At 38.2% G+C, this 20,876-nt stretch overlaps 1 protein-coding gene across 3 annotated transcripts in view; it reads left to right on the top strand.

Annotated features, from left to right (window-relative positions):
- LOC126457598 (inositol-3-phosphate synthase 1-A) overlaps positions 1-20,876 on the top strand; it is a 70,578-nt gene that overhangs the window by 30,916 nt on the left and 18,786 nt on the right. For all 3 annotated transcript variants that reach the window (XM_050094038.1, XM_050094039.1, XM_050094040.1), the window contains exons 4-5: positions 13,944-14,214; positions 18,669-18,923. In XM_050094038.1, coding sequence (XP_049949995.1) covers positions 13,944-14,214; positions 18,669-18,923 — 526 coding nt within the window. The remainder of the gene's footprint in view (positions 1-13,943; positions 14,215-18,668; positions 18,924-20,876) is intronic.

Genomic DNA, 20,876 nt, shown 5'->3' with positions numbered 1-20,876 from the left:
GTAAGTGTTGAAAATTTCCAGTACAAGGAATTTATATTTTAGAAAACATACATGCATATTCCTGAAATAATAATCTAAGAATGTGATGAAATATTTCATATCTCCCAGTGATTATGTTTCCTTGGGCCACATAATGTGTATGTCAATCAGCTCTAATGGTTATGAAGGTTTTGTTCCATTATTATTAAGTAGAAGTCTTTCTTTGCTTTGCTTGGAGTTGTATGGTAGATGGGGCAGGTTTTCCACTCCTTGCAGATGACAAGGTCACTCCATTGGTACATCTGATAGCTTATTTAAATTCAAATTTCCCATGTGTTAATGCCACAGAATAATGACATGTAAATTATGAGCAGGTTTTAGATTTACCACTGCCATTGAACACTCAAACCTTCTCTCTCTGTTGTGCATGTCAATAGTCATGCTTAAACTTTACTTTGCAAATGTACTTGACCATTTTTTGACTAAGTGACAGACTAGCATTGCTTACCTGAACTCTTCCATTTTCATTTATTTATTTATTTTCTGTCCATATAACAAAGTTTTCGGACATTGTCAGGAAAGTTTAGATTACTTTACACTTATACAGTAAAATATTTACATTCTTTCATAACAACATATGGATCAGACACATGTCTGTACACATTATTTTTCAAAAGGGCACTCCAAATATATCCCTCTATAGTGTAACACAATTTAGCTTATACTGTACACATAATATAGTGTATAATTACATTTTTTCATACCACTGGTAGACCGGAGACATTGTCTATATACACTGTTTTCCAAGATGGCACTACAGCTTAAAGTCCACTATAGAGTAACAGCACTTCTCTATTAATAATTGCTTCAGTCTACTCTTAAGCATATTTAGATTTACTTTCTTGAGTTCACAGGGTAGTGCATTGTAGAAAATTGCTCCCATTCTGTGTGGGCTGTGGTCCGTTGCCTTTTTATTGGTCACAATTCTATGAAAATTTTCCCTTCCCCGTGTATCATAGTTGTGTACATTACTGTTTCTCATATTAAATTCAGGATTTTGTTTCACAAACATGACTGCAGTATATACATGGAGTACACCGTAAGAATTTTGTATTTTCTAAAGAAGTCTCTACAAGGCTCTCTCTTCTTTACCTTGGCTACTATTCTTACTGCCTTTTTTTGTAATCTAAAAAGTCTATCTATATGAACTGCTGATGCCCCACCCCATATCTCAATACCATACTGAAGGTGCGGATGAATTAACCCAAAATATATTTGCCTTAAAGTATCATGGTCCAAGAAGGCTGAGACCCGTTTCAGTAGATACACATTTCTACTGATTTTCTTGCAAATATTATCTACATGTTCTTTCCATGATAAGTGTTCATCAACAGTGATGCCCAAAAATTTATGTGAATTTGCATATGCAAGACCCAATGGGGATGTAAATACAGTATCAGTTATGGCAGCATTATAACTGTGGATGAACTTCATTATTACCGTTTTGTCTTTATTTACAAGAAGCTTGTTTGCTGTAAGGTATGCGGACAGAGTATTGAAACTTATCTCGGTACTGTTAGCTGCAGACTGCATATCACTGCCACAGCTGATGAAGGCTATGTCATCGGCATAGCTTACGACCATGCAATTTTGGGGTTCAAATAAGTTATTTACATATACAAGGAACAGAAAAGGCCCTAGTATGCTTCCTTGAGGCACGCCACATTGAAGTGTCCTGAAGTTTGATTTGGTTGTTAGCAGCTGCTCATTATTTTGATAAGTTAGCTTTAACACTGTTTCCTGCCTTTCAAATAGGAGGTAAGTAGTTTCAAGGCTAGTCCTCTCAACCTGTACTCTTATAGCTTGCACAGAAGAATGGTATGATTCACAGTATCAAAGGCTATACTCATATCTAGGAAAGTGCCTATTACCTTGTCACTTTTGTCCAGCTTATTTAATATTTCATGTATAAAAGATGCTACTGCTGTTGTAGAAGATCTCCCTTTTCTAAATCCATGGTGTAGGTTGTTTAACAGATTGTGTTTGGTGAAATATGATTCAACTTGATTTAGTATTACTCTCTTTAACAATTTGCTTAGTTCTGAGGTTAATGATATTGGCCTGTAGTTTTTAGTGTCAGTTTTTAATCCTTTTCAGTAATTTTCAAAAGGTCTGGGAATACTCCATTTCTCAGGGAGGTATTTATCAAGTGAGTCAGGGGTTTCACTATTTCATCCCTTCATTCCTTTAGCAGTTTAGGTGAAATGTCATCCCAGCCACAACACCTTTTTGGTCGAAGTGCTGATATGATTGCTAGGACGTCCCTCTCAGTAATGCCGTGGATATAAAGGGACTGGCTAGATTTTGCAAGACTAAAATTTTGTGGCTTGACGCAAACTTCATTTGTACCAACTGTACTGAACTTCTGTATAAATTTCTCATACATTTCTTTTGGGTCATTTATTTCTTCACCATTTTCTTTTAATGTTATGTTGCTTTGTTCATAGGAATTCTGTTTCCCACTTTCTTTATCCATTATTTTCCAGGCAGTCTTACTGATAGTCTTACTGATACAGCTAGAGTTCCTTATTTCAGAGGTATATTTCTGTGCTTTTAGGTTAGTCAAGGACTCTGTATGTTTTTCTGAGCAGTTTATATTTGGTTGAGAAATATTGTAGTTTAGTATCTCTAAAAAGTATATAGCAATCTTTCATTTTCTCCTTCAGTTCAATAATTTCAGAATGGTGATTCTTGGCTTTATGGTTTACATCTTTATTTACTTTTTTAACTAAAGGACAGGTTTCATTTAAAGTGTTACTGAATAACTTATAGAAATATTCCCATTTTTCATTCACTTCAGTTGCATTGTACACTGGTTCCCATTTTTCATTCCGTAGTGCCATCTTAAGTTTAGAATAATTAAATTTTCTTTTGTATATAAGTGTATCACTTTCAGTTACATCTATATGCTCTACATCAATTTCCATAGTAAGGGCTCTGTGATCACAAATGTAGTTTTCTAAGGTGTTTACATTTACTTTCTCTTTTCCTACATTTGTGAGAACATGGTCAATGCATGTCTTCGTATTTGCAGTGACTCTTGTAGGTTCTGAGTTCATTTGTTTAAATTTATAACACTGTAATACATTCATATAGTGCAAATAGTTAACACTATTATTTAATGAGTCTATGTTAATGACTCCAACAAGCAACAAGTGGTTTTTATACACTGCTGTCCCCTCCAGCAAGTCCTCTAGGCAATTTAGAAACTCTTCTGTGTTACTTCCAGGTGACCTATACAGTGCTGCTATAATAAGACTGTTGTTTCCATACTTCAGCTTTACTGCTACAACCTATCCATTTAACTTTTTCACATTTTACATCATTTCTACTGTAAATGCCTACCCCACCACTTTTGCGTGTCTTTCTGCAGTACAAGTTTATAAACCCCCCCCCCCCCCCCCCCCCGGCCTTGCTGTCCTGGTACTGCGAACAGCTGAAAGCAAGGGGAAACTACAGCTGTAATTTTTCCCGAGGGCATGCAGCTTTATTGTATGATTAAATGATGATGGCGTCCTCTTGGGTAAAATATTCCGGAGGTAAAATAGTCCCCCATTCGGATCTCCGGGCGGGGACTACTCAAGAGGACGTCGTTATCAGGAGAAAGAAAACTGGCGTTCTACGGATCGGAGCGTGGAATGTCAGATCCCTTAATCGGGCAGGTAGGTTAGAAAATTTAAAGGAGAAATGGATGGGTTGAAGTTAGATATAGTGGGAATTAGTGAAGTTCGGTGGCAGGAGGAACAAGACTTTTGGTCAGGTGACTACAGGGTTATAAACACAAAATCAAATAGGGGTAATGCAGGAGTAGGTTTAATAATGAATAGGAAAATAGGAATGCGGGTAAGCTACTACAAACAGCATAGTGAACGCATTATTGTGGCCAAGATAGATATGAAGCCCATACCTACTACAGTAGTACAAGTTTATATGGCACCTAGCTCTGCAGATGACGAAGAAATTGAAGAAATGTATGATGAAATAAAAGAAATTATTCAGATTGTGAAGGGAGACGAAAATTTAATAGTCATGGGTGACTGGAATTCGAGTGTAGGAAAAGGGAGAGAAGGAAACATAGTAGGTGAATATGGATTGGGGCTAAGAAATGAAAGAGGAAGCCGCCTGGTAGAATTTTGCACAGAGCACAACTTAATCATAGCTAACACTTGGTTTAAGAATCATGAAAGAAGGTTGTATACATGGAAGAACCCTGGAGATACTAAAAGGTATCAGATTGATTATATAATGGTAAGACAGAGATTTAGGAACCAGGTTTTAAATTGTAAGACATTTCCAGGGGCAGATGTGGACTCTGACCACAATCTATTGGTTATGAACAGTAGATTAAAACTGAAGAAACTGCAAAAAGGTGGGCATTTAAGGAGATGGGACCTGGATAAACTGAAAGAACCAGAGGTTGTACAGAGTTTCAGGGAGAGCATAAGGGAACAATTGACAGGAATGGGGGAAAGAAATACAGTAGAAGAATAATGGGTAGCTTTGAGAGATGAAATAGTGAAGGTAGCAGAGGATGAAGTAGGTAAAAAGACTAGGGCTAGTAGAAATCTTTGGGTAACAGAAGAAATATTGAATTTAATTGATGAAAGGAGAAAATATAAAAATGCAGTAAATGAAGCAGGCAAAAAGGAATACAAACGTCTCAAAAATGAGATCAACAGGAAGTGCAAAATGGCTAAGCAGGGATGGCTAGAGGACAAATGTAAGGATGTAGAGGCCTATCTCACTAGGCGTAAGATAGATACTGCCTACAGGAAAATTAAAGACACCTTTGGAGAAGAGAGATCGACTTGTATGAATATCGAGAGCTCAGATGGAAACCCAGTACTAAGCAAAGAAGGGAAAGCAGAAAGGTGGAAGGAGTATATAGAGGGTCTATAGAAGGGCGATGTACTTGAGGACAATATTATGGAAATGGAAGAGGATGTGGATGAAGATAAAATGGGAGATACGATACTGTGTGAAGAGTTTGACAGAGTACTGAAAGACCTGAGTCGAAACAAGGCCCCCGGAGTAGACAACATTCCATTGGAACTACTGACGGCCTTGGGAGAGCCAGTCCTGACAAAACTCTACCATCTGGTGAGCAAGATGTATGAGACAGGCGAAATACCCTCAGACTTCAAGAAGAATATAATAATTCCAATCCCAAAGAAAGCAGGTGTTGACAGATGTGAAAATTACCGAACTATCAGTTTAATAAGTCACAGCTGCAAAATACTAACACGAATTCTTTACAGACGAATGGAAAAACTAGTAGAAGCCAACCTCGGGGAAGATCAGTTCGGATTCCGTAGAAACACTGGAACATGTGAGGCAATACCGACCTTACGACTTATCTTAGAAGAAAGATTAAGGAAAGGCAAACCTACGTTTCTAGCATTTGTAGACTTAGAGAAAGCTTTTGACAATGTTGACTGGAATACTCTCTTTCAAATTCTAAAGGTGGCAGGGGTAAAATACAGGGAGCGAAAGGCTATTTACAATTTGTACAGAAACCAGATGGCAGTTATAAGAGTTGAGGGACATGAAAGGGAAGCAGTGGTTGGGAAGGGAGTAAGACAGGGTTGTAGCCTCTCCCCGATGTTGTTCAATCTGTATATTGAGAAAGCAGTAAAGGAAACAAAAGAAAAATTAGGAGTAGGTATTAAAATTCATGGAGAAGAAATAAAAACTTTGAGGTTCGCCGATGACATTGTAATTCTGTCAGAGACAGCAAAGGACTTGGAAGAGAAGTTAAATGGAATGGACAGTGTCTTGAAAGAAGGATATAAGATGAACATCAACAAAAGCAAAATGAGGATAATGGAATGTAGTCGAATTAAGTCGGGTGATGCTGAGGGAATTAGATTAGGAAATGAGACACTTTAAAGTAGTAAAGGAGTTTTGCTATTTGGGGAGCAAAATAACTGATGATGGTCGAAGTAGAGAGGATATAAAATGTAGACTGGTAATGGCAAGGAAAGTGTTTCTGAAGAAGAGAAATTTGTTAACATCGAGTATAGATTTAAGTGTCAGGAAGTCGTTTCTGAAAGTATTTGTATGGAGTGTAGCCATATATGGAAGTGAAACCTGGACGAGAAATAGTTTGGACAAGAAGAGAATAGAAGCTTTCGAAATGTGGTGCTACAGAAGAATGCTGAAGATTAGATGGGTAGATCACATAACTAATGAGGAAGTATTGAATAGGATTGGGGAGAAGAGAAGTTTGTGGCACAACTTGACAAGAAGAAGGGATCGGTTGGTAGGACATGTTCTGAGGCATCAGGGGATCACCAATGTAGTATCGGAGGGCAGCGTGGAGGGTAAAAATCGTAGAGGGAGACCAAGAGATGAATACATTAAGCAAATTCAGAAGGATGTAGGTTGCAGTAGGTACTGGGAGATGAAAAAGCTTGCACAGGATAGAATAGCATGGAGAGCTGCATCAAACCAGTCTCAGGACTGAAGACCACACCACCAAGTTTATAAGTTTGTAATTCTTCCTTGCATCCCAATCCTCTCGCTAGGAAGAGGTGTGGCTTAGTTTCATTTAGGTAAACACTCAGCTGCTCTGTTTTATTAGTTACATACTGGACATTCTGATATACAAGGGTTAATTTATTTTGCTTTCCTCTAAAAAAAAGATCATTGTCTACTTTGTGACTGAGAATTCTGTTTAAATCGTCTTTTTCTTTGATAATTTTCCATATTTTGTCACACAAGAATTTTTTGCCTTCAAAATTTAGGTGCATACCATGTGTGGTATGTAGGCTTCTTTTCAGTTTGCCTATATCTAATATTTTACATTTGCCAAAATGAGCACACATTTGTTTCATTTTAATGTTTGTTTTTCGAATCAACTTATTTGCACACGAATGTACCTGTGAGGCAGCGTTGTAAGAATGGTGTTTCGTGATTTATTTGCTTCTTGGAAGTTTTCCAGGCTTGCTAGGCAATTTCGTTCTTCATTTCTCGTGATGTCATTGACACCAGCTATACACACTACATATTCATTCTCTTCCCTGCAGGTCGACATCAACAACATATTTCGTACTTGCACCTGGTTTCACTATTCCTATTGCTTGGATATCTTTGTTATTGTCCTGTAAAACACTTGCCAAATTTCTGCCGTGGCTGTCTGTTAACAAGAGAACGTTGTACCTTTTTTTCGACGGTTTGACAATCGTATTTTTTACCCTTCTTTTGTTTGTTTCTCCACTGCATAGTTTACGAAATTCGTTTTCGCCACATTTCACACTTTCACATTTATCGCTATTGGTTTCTGGTAAGAGCTGAGGTGCAGGTAGGGCAAATCTAACTGTTTTGCGTGAGTTTTCACTTTTTTTGCTGTGAAGATTTTTAACGTTTTCCATAGACACACTCGAATTTACCTCATGTTTCGATCCAGTCACTTGACTACAGTTTTCGGAATAAAGGATATTAAAATTGTTTTCACACTCGAAACTTGGTTTACTCACTGTAGGTGACATTTTTTTGCCTTGTGCTTTACATTTGCCATTCACTGTCTTCCATTCCATCAACTTATAGGATCTAATTTTTGGCAGTACACCCATGCTTTGTTTCGACCTAAGGTCCATATTTTCATGCCTTAGGCTGTCATTTTCTCTTCTTAATCCTAAGATTACTGATTGTAAACTTGAAATACGTTCACTATACATTTTAAGTTCATCTTTGGACTTCACACAAGCTATCTCTTTAACTACATCGCTGTAATTTAGCTTAGCAGTAACATCATGTACACCTATACTTGCCACCATCTTGTACCATCACATATTCATGACCATTCAGTATCATATTGACATTTCCCATATTTCCACAACAAGCTGGGAACAACAGAGTAGGTACTGGTCGTTTTGTGTGTATAATACACCATGTCATGTGTCCACATACCATACACCTACATTCTTTGAATGTAAAGAAACCTGCGGCGAAAGTTTTTTCTTCCTCAGATTTACTCATCTTTTTCTTTAGTATGCAGCAGTGTGGCCATTTGTGTTACAATTGAAACACCCAGATCCCTTATTTCCTTTTGCTGTGTTTAGCTTGTGCACTTGTTTTCCTGGAAAAGGTCCTTTGCTGGTGAAGAGTGCTGAACACCCTGGGCATTTTATTTATTGTAAAAGCTTTGTTTTTATTAGATCTATTTAAATTATTATTCCTGAGCTTTCTGTCCCCATTGCTATTGGCTTGTACATTTCAGGCAAGCTGGCCAACATGAGAGTTTCATGCCACTCATCATTGACTTCCAATTTAATATTTCCTATAATAATTTGAGTGGTTGACATGATATTGTTCACATAGTTTTCAAAACTTCTAGACAATTCTGTAGTGATAAGGGGATGGTTCAGTAATGCCATGTATCGTTTTAATGAACAGCTATCATCGAAAACTTACTCCAGTTTCTCTCAAACCTCCTTAGCTTTAGGTGCATGTTGTATATGCACATAATTGATTGGATGTAATAATGAAATTGACTGCATCCTTGACTTCTTTCTTTGAATTAGTATTGGTACTGCATACACAGTCCCAAAGTTCATCATGCTCTAGATGCTCTTGTACTGAGAACTTCCAATTCGCATAATTATCACATTTGGTGAGTTTCTCGATATGGAATTGATTTTGGTTGAAACTTGACATCTTCTTGTGTTAAATACAGGAAGAACAAAGAACAGCAGACCTTGTGCACAATAGCTAAAATTACATTGTCTGCACCAACTCAAAACATAACAAATAAATGAATTTTCACTAAGTTTTTAATCACTTGTTGCATCAGTAAGTGCAGCTCGTGCTCTACTAACATGAAGTAAATGTATGTGGTTCTCAACTCAACTTTTTAAGATAATGACAAAAAATGTAACTTTATATACTCTGAAGATATAACATACACATGGCACAACCTCACAGTCAATGAATATTTATGTAAAGTCCATAATTTTTTGAGAGACTGTGTGAACATGACATTGTTTGCATTCTGCCTGATGTACTTAATGAAATGACAGTTATCATATTTTGTTATTTCACTGTGGCATTCTTTTTTCTGAAACTAGAAAATTGTGTACCTTGTGAAATCCACTCTTCTTATCAGCATGTTACATTTAGTTTTAAATGCAGTTAAATTAAACTGAAACCATCTGTCCCGAAGAGTACCTAAGTAAGAACTTTTTATGATTTATAAACTCTCATCTTAGACCATTGCAATTCTCGTACTAACATATGTCGGTCACAGTGACATATGAAATAGGTAAATGCTTCATTGGGTCAATATGATCTATTCCCACATACTTGTTATCTATTTTGAGTCACACTCCATGACCTTGCAGTACCAAATTATGTATTACCTGTGGATCGAAAAAGATTAAGAAAAAACATCTCACTTCTGTCAGCTAGGATTCTTACTAAAAATTAATTCAATGCCATTGTTGAATGGAAATGCTGTCAGCAACAAAATTGTTCTCCATAATATGTGAAACTGCTCTGCACCAATGTGAAGCCCCCCTGGATTTGACCAACCTTGGGCAATTTGGATCACTCTGAATTGCCTCTATAAGGGCCATGGGAGGTGTGCAGACACTCTCCACAAGTGGGGCAAAACTTCATCACTATTTTGTGCCTGTGGTACTGAATGACACAACTGTGCATGTGGTATCAACATGTTCCACACATGCATAGAGAGATCCTTTCGAAGTTTTGCTGGTAGTGATGAGTAGTATAATAAACTACATAAAAGACCTTGATATTCATGTATAGCTATTGTCATTTGTATTGTATTATGCTTTAGAGCTGTAATGTTGATTTGTAGTAGTTTAGCAATCTTTACAATTTATGTATAGTTATTCTTGCAATTAAGACTTTTAATGTGTGTTATAAGAAAATGTGTATATTTTCTGTAAACATAGCCACTCACTTTTATTCTAGGTGTTTCTTAGAACCTCTTGGTAGCCTGAAATAAGATTTAGAGAGAATTTATGTGTGTATGGTTGAAGATGATAGTTATTTATATTCATTTGCAGAACTATGCTGCAAATGTAACGTGTTGAAGCACTTGTTAAATTTTTGTAATTCAATTTACTTACAAAGCTCAATTAAAACTGAGTAAAAATTGTTTTTAGATGTATAAATTCTGCTCTCTATCAATATGATTTAGCTGTAAAACTGCATTTGTGTACATATGTTTGCAGATCAACAGATATAAAGACTAGAGAAGCAAGAGTCACTGAAGGTACAGTCCTGTGTAACATACAGTTGTGCCATCAGGTTCGCAGTTGATATATTATTTGACAAAAGGCTAAACATTAACTTGAAACAGTATATGTTAACTCATCCATTACTTACAGAGTTACATTTCCCAAAATAGAAGTTGTTGTTGTATAATCTTCCTTTATTTGTTATCAAAATATAAACATGTACTTTCAGTGAGATGATTGAAAATGGGAATGGAGCAACTAGTGACACAGATCTGAATAGTTATGAGCATTATGGAATTTGATACTTAACTACTGCAGTGTGGGTTTACAAAAACTGATTTACCATGTCCACATGTTTCACTTGGCAAGAGTGTGTGCTATTCCATTCTGCTTTGTTTTAACCATTTTATTGAAACTCCACATTCACAGTTAAGTGACACATAATAGACCGTGCGACAACACAGCTACTTCTGTTTTGAGAGGTATACTTTTTGTTAGTATTGCATATATATGATTTTAAATTTTTAGGAAAATCTTGAGTAGATCTCAGGTATTCATCAGGGTGTTGTTGTCTAAAAGACATGATATTTCAGCAAGCCAACTTATTTTCATCTTCAGGTGCTCCTGGTGACTGGGTGTTGCTGGGTGCTGCTTTTACATCTTCCTCACTCCTGCCACCCCCTCCAGCCAGTGCCTTGTGGAATGGACCTGATGCCATGATGGGGGAAGCACTGTGTCAGGTGTCGATTCAGGGGCTTTATTAGCACTATGGCTGGCACTGGATACGAATCTCTGCTGGCAAGATGACCATGCTTTTTCATCCCCCCTCAGCTGCGACAGGAGCCAACCTCTGCATAGATTCCTGCTGTGTCCTGGTCATGCTCCAGCCTGCGTTCCAGGCCTTGCTTACTTGAAAATTGGTGTCCTTATCTATTAGCCTGTCATGCAGTTGGATCTCTTCAGCTTCTTTGACAATGCAATCCTAGGAGGTGTTGGATTGTTGCAACAACTTGGCAGCACCCAGCACGTGTCACCCAGTCATCCAGAATGCCTAAAGATGGTAAAAAGTTGGCTTGCCGAAATATCACACCTTTGAGATGATGGCATCTGGCTGAATACCCTAGAACTATTAAAGATTTTGCTACACAAGAGAACTTGAAATCGCAGCTCTTGTACTTCTATGGGGAGGTGATGCACAGCAAAATTAAGAAGCTTGACTAGCTTCAGAACAGGAAGGAGCACCTTTTGGCCTCACTTAGGTTTCTGCTGAGGTGCCGAGAGAACCGAATCGTACCACCTTACGTGAAGGTCCTTCATCACATCAGAACTCCAGCCACGACCTGGATCATGAGAAGAGCCAGCCTGTCCCCAGTCAGGGAGAGGATCCAGTACACCCGATGCAGACTCAGCGACACCTCAAGAGAACACTTCTCGTTCCACCTGCAGTTGATGTTGATGCTCTCCCCTGGCTCATGGGGGTGAATAGATGCAGATAGCTGATCTCAAGCCAAGGCATGGCAATCAGCCACCTGCAGACAAACTGCTAAGTATGAACACCGTACGGCTAAACCACTGCAAGAAGAACCTCGGAGAACTGTCATTAACCATACAGAGAAAATAATTGACAATATTACCTTTTCTGTGTTAGGAAAGGGGCTAAATTTCGCACCAGCATCAATGGCCATACCAACAGCAGAATTTATCAGTGTTATGGAACAGGTTGCTCTTGCACTTACATGGGATGTGCAAAGGAAATGAAATTTGAAACATGCTGTACACTTACCAGGGCAGCTCTGCCAAAGCTGAATGTCTCTTAGGAAGAGAGAAAAGCACTTAAACAAGTGGCTATGAGATGATTCTGAGACAGTCATCCAGCCAGCAGACAAAGGTGCTTCTACCACATCACGTACACAAACAAAAATTGGATGACCTATTAGAGGACAATACATACAGGAAAGTTGAGGACAATCCTATCAACTGAATGAAGAGGAAGACCATCAAACACCTCCAACATACATTCCCAGTCGAAAAGACAGTGAGGACACATCAGTCATGAGCAGCTGTGTCACCTACACTTTACGAACTACCTAATCTACACAAGCAAGAAATGCCTCTTTGTCCAAGTTAGCATTATTGGCACACCAACATATGAATTAGCGAAACGTCTGACAGCGATGCTCAGCCGTCTTGTGGGCAAATGACAGTATCATATACAAAGTTTGGTGCATTTCATTCAGCAGCTCCAGAATTGTTTGACTTGTTCAAGAAGACCTCATGGGAAGCTTTGACATAGTATCTCTTTTTCACAAGGATCCCACTAAGAGATGCCCTAAACCTCATAGGAAAAAGTTTGTGCCAGTACTAACCAAGTGGTTTGAATTTGTGCTTACATCAACCTACCTTCTGTTCGATGCAAATTATTACGAACAAACAAATGGAGCAGGGATGGGCTGTCCACTATCACCAATGATGGCCAATATGTTTATGGAGGCATTTGAAGAAGAAACTGGAATTGACCATCTACAAGCCCTCGTGCTTTTTTCAGTATGTAGATGATACAATAGTAATCTGGCCACAAGGACGATGCACCTATGAGACTCAACAACACCTGAATTTGCTGCACCAGAACATCAAATTCATGATGGAGTTAGTGGGCAACCACCAACTTCTATTTGTGGATGTGGTCATCAAATGAAGACCAGATGGCACACTAGAACACAGTGTCTACTGTAAACAGACACACAATGATTTGTAGTTGCATGCTTACAGCTGTAATGTCCCTCGACAATGACAGAGTCCTAAGCACACTAGCGCAAAGAGCGTGCTAGATCTCGGGCCATAGAAGTCTAGCAGATACATTGTAGCACTTACAGGCCATGTTCCGTACAAATGCTTACAGTAGTCACCAGATACAATGTGGTTGAAAACCAAAGAAGCCAGACCACATCCTCTCATGATAAAGCAGTTGCAACGGCAAATATCTCATAATTCGGGAAGACATGATATTCAAATTGGGATACTTCTTGTTAGTGGATAAATGACCAGTTCTTCATTACTGTATTGTCACTGTAAGAATGCTGCAGAAAAACATTGTAAGGAATTTTGAAACTGTAATGTGGGAGGAATTGCCATTCAATTAATTTATGACAAGACAATCATTATTCTCTCCCCCTCCCACCTCTTCTTTCACCAATAGAAGAAATCTCTTTCACATAAATGAACACATGAGAAACTGAAACACAGTAAACGAGTTTGGGTAAGCCTTATAATTTTACCAATTTCTTTCCCATATAGTAGTATCCCCATGAGAAGTATTGTAAGAAGAAACAAACTGGTTGCAGTGAAGAAGACAGTGCTTGTGATGAATATTTCAATATCTTATTGAGTGAAACAATTTAAAACATTTTGCTGAATCATAACATCTGGTGTACTGATTTGCGTATGTGGAGATAATGAGAAATATCTACACCAGATTGTCGCTTAAACAGTTCTGTCATTCTGTCCATCCCGTAGACACTGGCTGGGAGTGTACCAATTAAGAACACTACAGAGAAAGACAGTAGCAAAACGTGCAGTAAGTTGTTTTATAATTGTATTAATTAATTAAATCTTTGATTAAAAACATGTATGTCACCCATGTGAAATGCAGATGTCTCATGATACAAATGTTTAAAGAATAAATACTAAAATTTGTTGCAGGTATGGTTCAATAACACAGGCCTCTACAGTCCGTTTAGGAGTTGGCGATGGTGGTGAAGATGTTTATGTTCCCATGAGTGACATGCTGCCAATGGTGAATCCCAATGATGTGGTAGTTGATGGCTGGGATATATCTTCACTAAATTTGGCTGATGCAATGGCAAGGGCTTGTGTTCTGAATTGGAACTTACAGCAGCAACTCTATCCACATATGAAAAACAGGAAGCCACGACCTGCTATTTTCTTTGGTGATTTTGTTGCAGATAATCAGGTACCCAATTAAAAAGCTGTTGTGACTTTTTCCTTTTTACCCACTAGTTTCTTTTATTCTTGTAATGCTGTCATTAATTTTGTGTAGAGTCGGGTGGTATTTGTTTTTGTTTCTGTTTAGTGTTAATAAAATAGCTCTAGATTAAGATCTCCATGTAGCCATATGGACTACGCACATGATTACACTGGTCAAAACACAGAACTGCTTATGCAGAAACAAATCTTAGTAGCATATATAAAAAACTATCAGAGTACCACATATTGACATAATGAGAGTTGTTTACCAATTAGAGGACAGACCGTGGTTTGGATGAGGACATTGTGTTATATTTTCTGTGACAACATTGAGTATGTTTAAAATAATAACAGTTTGTTAATTTTGCAGTGTTACATTTATTAATTGACAAATATTAATTTGAGCATTTGTAACCCTCATAAAAACCATCCCCACTGGCAAAGAAGTTCAATAATGCAGTTGTATATACCTCATGCTTCTTTCCAAGCTCGGTCATCTTCGCTGGTCTAGGAATTAATTTTAGACTGTTGTTGCAGGTTTTTATCTCCCTTCTTTTCAGGACAGTATTTTAGGTTGGGTTGCCAGCTCTCTGGCTGACATACCCAGGAGAATGATGTCCCTGAGGGAGAGTGTTAAGTGCACTCTTTTTGTGGATGATTTTTCAATCATCTGTTTGTCTTTCACTCTCAATCTCAAGACAGCTGCAAAAAGACAGGCTTCAATGTTTCGACACACACACACACACACACACACACACACACACACACACACACACACACACACACAGAGAGAGAGAGAGAGAGAGAGAGAGAGAGAGAGAGAGAGAGAGAGAGAGAGAGAGAGAGAGAGAGAGAGGTGCGTGCGTATAGGTAATGTTTGTAATAGATGCAAACTGGTGCTGGGGAACATCACTCTTAGTTTTGAGGAAACAGTAAAGTTCTTGGACATCATCTTTGATGAGAAACTTGCTGGGTTGGTATATGTGAAGCATCTCCAAGCAAGAGCGTTAAATGCTGTAAACTAAGTGTCAAATGTTGGGAGCTTATAGGTACCCCAGTATTTTACAGAGCCTTTGATAGGTCACATCTTGTACTATGGCTATATTGTTTATGGTTCTGAACAAGCTTCCCATTTAAAAATTTTAGAATCAGCTCACTATAAGGACATGAGATTGGCATTGGAGCATGGGACAAGCTCGGTAAACCCAGCCTCTGTAGAGACAAGGGAACTACCTCTAACCAACCCGTAGAAGTTCTCTTTGGTGCAACATGCATATAATTTCTGGTTAATCCCCCAGTTGACCTTTAATCTTCTTGTCCAACAGTCAGTAGAACAAATGTATTTAAATCACAGAAGAGCAGTATGATAATTTAGAATTAGAATGAAGGACCTGAATGTTTTAACACAGGACTGGAACAAATATGCTCCCCCATTGTTAGTAGTGAGAGCAATACAATATTTAAATCTGACAAAGTGCAAGGGATCTTGTGCACCAAATTTTACTTTTAAGCAAGCATTTTATGTGTGTTTAGAGGTGCAGTGAAATTAATTTGCACTGTTGGGTCTAAGTGAGAAATACTATAGGTTACTTAGTTGTTTTCTATTATTGTGTCTTTAAGAGTAAACTTCTGGACGAATTTTTACAGTCTTTGTTGCAGAGCTCTATCAATCCTAAAGGCACTGGAGCAGTATAGTGAAATTGATGGAATAACTTTCTTGTCTGCCCTGATGCTGTGCAGACCATTCAGCAAATGTACCCAGGAAAGTGGCACAGAACATATGACACACACTTTTCATACTGTAACATCAAGGGAGAGTAGTAGTATTCTGCGGCAAGGGATGCATGCAAGATAAGTAATGTACTGCCTCAAGCTGTTCCCTTGACTGATATTACCTGATTATTGAGGATCAGAGTTACATGTCAGTGGGAGAATATGTGGCTGGATGTACAAAGTAATAAATTAAGGCTGATGAAGCCTACAGTTTTGCCTTGGTGAACATCATTCCAGTAACACAGATGGAAAGAAGTCGCACTGAAGAGGGTCCTGTCCTCTGCTGCACAGGCCACTCCTCTGGCAGGATGGCCCACTAATGTGCTGTCTTTGTGCCATATTACTGTAGGTACACAACATCTTACTTGAATGCATTTTATGTTCACAATAGGGCAACAGTTTTTATGGTAATGCTATAGCCCATGGTTTTAAAACAATGAGATGATTGTGGAAATGGCTTTAATATTGTGTGTGTTGTCATGACTGCTGCCTAAATTATTGGGTAGGTATTTTGCTGTATCACAGAGTATCTGGTTCATCCTGTTTTAGTCAGTGATCAAGCCAGCCACGGTTATCTGAATCAGTCTTACAGTTTTAAATGTATGTCCATTTCTCCTTTAGTAAATACTGTTAAATTGAGAACTGCTATCATTTATTTATTTTTTAAGCACTTCCAACATCTGTGTATAGGACTGTTACCCAGCATATATTTGTTCTCACAGTGATTGACTTCTTTCCTGTTTTTATTAGTATCAGCCATTCACATGTACCAGGCAGTAACATTTAGCACTTTCTTCAGCTAATTCTCATTTTATTTAATATTTTATGTCATGACTGTATATAGCTTTAAGAATGGGAAAGGCACAAATTTGCATACGGAAGTGTACACTTCCATGCGTGATTTTTTATTACACATTTTAGTTTGTTGGTATGTCGTTATTGCCAGGCAGTCTTTAAAGTGTCTAACGTGTGTCCACGGGCCATTGTCCCAGGAAGATTGCTTGCAAGGAAAAACTTTATTTTCCATAAGCATTTAATTGATATTCTGTAGAGGTTCTGATAATCTTGCCATTCATCGACCTGCAATCATCATCATCATCATCATCATCATCATCATCATCATCATCATGTGCATGGCACAGGGTACTTTCCATCATAACACATATTAGAGCTTCTTCCCATTCCATTTATACTGAGTTGACAAAAGTCCTAATATTGTGTCGGACCTTCTTTTGCCAGGTGCAGTTCACAACTCGACTTTACATGGACTCAAGTCATTGGAAGTCCCTGCAAAAACATTGAGCCATGCTGCTTGTGTAGCTGTTCATAATTGCAAAAGTGTTGCCAGTGCAAGATTTTGTTTGCAAACTGACCTCTCGATTATGTTCCATAAATGTTTGATCTGATTCATGTCACGTGGTTTGAGTGGCCAAATGATTTGCTCGAAGTGTCCAGAATGGTCTACAAACCAGTGGTGAACAATTGTGGCCCAGTGATATGGTGCATTGTCATCTGTAAAAATTCCAGTGTTGTTTGAGAAAATGAAGTCCATGAATAACTGCAAATGGTCTTAAGGCAGCCGAAAATAATCATTTCCAGTCAGTGACCCAGTACATTCCATGCAAACACAGCCCGCACCATTATGGAGCCATCACCAGCTTGCACAGTGCCTTGTGAATGACTCAAGTTCACGGCTGCATGGGGTCTGCACCACACTCGATCCGTACCATCAGCTCTTACCAACTGAAATTGGGACTCGTCTGACCAGGCCACAGTTTTCCAGTCCTCTTGCATCCAGTCGATGTGGTCACCAGTGCAGGAGAGGCATTGCAGGCGATCTTGTACTGTAAGCAAAGGCACTTACATTGATTTTCAGTTGTTGTAGCCCATTAATACCAAATTTCACTGCACTGTCCTAACAGATAACTTCGTCACATGTCCCTCATTGATTTCTGTGGTTATTTCACACAATGTTGCTTGTCTGTTAGCACTGACAAGTCAATACAAATGCCACTGCTCTTGGTTATTAAGTGAAGACCATGAGCCATTGCGTTGTCTGTGATGAGAGGAAATAAGTGAAATTTGGTATTCTCAGCACACTGTTAACATTGTGAATCTCGCAATATTGAAGTCCCTAACCATTTCCAAAATTAGAATGTCCCATGTGTCTAGCTCCAACTACCATTCCAAGTTCAAAGCCTGTTAATTCCCATTGTGCAACCATAATCTCGTTGGAAACCGTCACATGAATCACCTGAGTACGGATGACAGCTCTGCGAAAGCGGTACCCTTTCATATCTTGTATACACGATACTATTTGTGTATCGCTATCCCATTATTTCTCTCAACTCAGTCTGCATATGGAACATGATAAGAATTACTGCTTACATGCTTCTATGCATTCTGTAACTGGTCTAATCTTGTCCTTTGCTGCCACTATAGGAGCGAAACATAGGGGTTTGGAGTGCATTCATAGATTCCTCACTTAACATAGGTTCTTGAAACTTTTCAAGTGGGTTTTGATACATGTGTGCCTTCTGTAAGCAAGAACCAATTCCTCATGGATATGTGTGAGTGTAAACTAAGAGTTTGTGGATGGATGGATTTATTTCTTTGTGTAGCATTTATTGAAGAGACAATTTTTTCAGTCATCGTGCTGATTTTCAGGCTGGACGTGCAGATAACGTACTCACTGGGACTAAGTGGGATCAGGTTGAACAGATACGAAAAGATATTCGTGAATTTAAGAAGATGAAGAAACTGGATAAAGTTATAGTTCTGTGGACAGCAAACACTGAAAGATTCTGTGATGTTCTGCCGGGTATTAATGACACAAGTGAAAATTTGATTTCAGCCATACAAAGTAATGCCAGTGAAATATCTCCATCAACACTGTACGCTGTTGCTTCTATATTGGAGGGTGTAAGTAGTAATACATATTACCTTAAAAACAAAGGCAGGTAATGGCAATAAACTATTTAAGTAAGGTTGTGCAATTAATGTCTTGGTTGTAGAAATCAATGTTATTTATATCCAAGCTGTAGGAGAAACAGGACTAATATTAATCATCAGTATAGTTAAATAGTTAAACATAAAGAAATTGAAGATGACTGGAGTATTTCCTCCTGCTCCAACATTTTTTTAAAATTAGTACTGAGAGAGAGAGAGAGAGAGAGAGAGAGAGAGAGAGAGAGAGAGAGAGTAATTGAGAACTTCTACAAGTCATATCTATGATAAACACACTTGGCGTTACGTACAGTGTCGGAAATAAAGGTTTAATCTTTGAAAAATGCTGATAAAATGGAAGCATATGTTCATTGTTTTAGGATAGATATGTTGCAAGTTAAATTGGAAATGCATGTCGTTAAGTCTGTTTGATTTGTTTTCAATTATAAATCACTGTGTGGGTTAATAAAATAGTAAACTACTTAGAAGTACATTTCAAACTTGTGTAAGTTGTTTATTAATTTATTAAAGTTTGGTACTGAAAATATGGCATGTAGTTCACAGCCTGATGCAGTCTTTTTCATTTGATGGCACTTTTGTGTCTTGTGCATCAGTTCCACTGCTTTGTAATTTATACAGTTTCTCAGTTGGTCTTTAAGAATCAGATTGAACCCTTTCTATATCTTTCCACTAAAGAAAAATGTGAGACGGCCACAGGACTCAAACCTGGAACCTCCCCATGATAGGCGCTGATGTTAACCACTAGATTAATCACAGAAGGGGTCACTTCAGTGGTTGAGTGAATAAAATGTATAATGCTAGGAATTCAGTTTAAGGAACATCTTTTATTGCTAAAATATTTACAGCTTGTAATTTACCTGTGCCTGCTACTTCAGCACTCATAGTTCTGCTGAAAGAAGTATATTTAAAATATGCATCTATTTTTTAGTTAGCATTTTTTTGTATTTATCACTTAGTAACTGCAGTACTATCTATTTTAATACATGAGTTACTCCAGGTGGGCAAAATATAGAAACACCAAGAACACAACACATTACTATGCCTAATACAGAGTAGGAATCCCGTTGGCATTCAAGACACCTTCCAGTCATCTCAGAGTGGTAAATCCACGTCCTGTATGGTTTTCAAGGGAGTCTTTGTCTTCCTGCAAAATTGTGACAAGTTCATATAATGATGATGAAGGTGGATAGTAGTCACATACCCTTCTCTCCAAAGTAGACCACAAAGAGTCAGTAATATTCTGACCTTGTGACTGTGGTGGCCAAGAAAGAATGCTTTCCTATTATTGGCATTTGTATAACTGATGACAAGGTTTTTTTGCAGTTCCAGCTCATCCTGCAATTTCCTGCGTATGGAGCTCCCTTCATGTTTTTTTGGTGCTTACAGAATTCGTGAGTGCGATATTCAGTTTTCCAGTGAATTTTGTAGCTGTCGTCTCCTTAGTCTCCTTATTTTTCATCACAATCCTCTTCAATGATTGTCTGTCACCATCACTCAACACACACATTTGTCTGCGTTATGACTTAACAGATGATAATATCCCACTTTCCTGTATGTTGTATAGATCTTTGGTTCAGTGCTTCTTGGAACACCTAACACTCCAACTGCGGAAAAAGAGCTCACCATACAAGCACCAATAATTTGCCCACTTTCGACTGTACTGAGCTCTGACATAATGCAGTCACGACTACATAGAACACTATTGTGACCACGACTGAAACTTTCAATGTATTGAAGACATTGCACAGGTGCTATTGATGGTCAAATGCAATAGCATAACCTGCAAGCTTGGCTGGCACCTGCGTTTATGTTCAAGCATGCTTTTCTTGCATCGTTTCCATATTGTTGTTCAAATTTGGTATATCTTTTGAAAATTATGTCTCCATTATAATTTCTTAGAAATGGTTC

This window comes from Schistocerca serialis, chromosome 2 (genome assembly GCF_023864345.2).
Source record: "Schistocerca serialis cubense isolate TAMUIC-IGC-003099 chromosome 2, iqSchSeri2.2, whole genome shotgun sequence".
NCBI classification, from domain to species: domain Eukaryota; kingdom Metazoa; phylum Arthropoda; class Insecta; order Orthoptera; family Acrididae; genus Schistocerca; species Schistocerca serialis.
The sequence above is the reverse complement of the archived record's forward strand: the minus strand, read 5'-3'. Positions and strand labels throughout refer to the sequence as shown.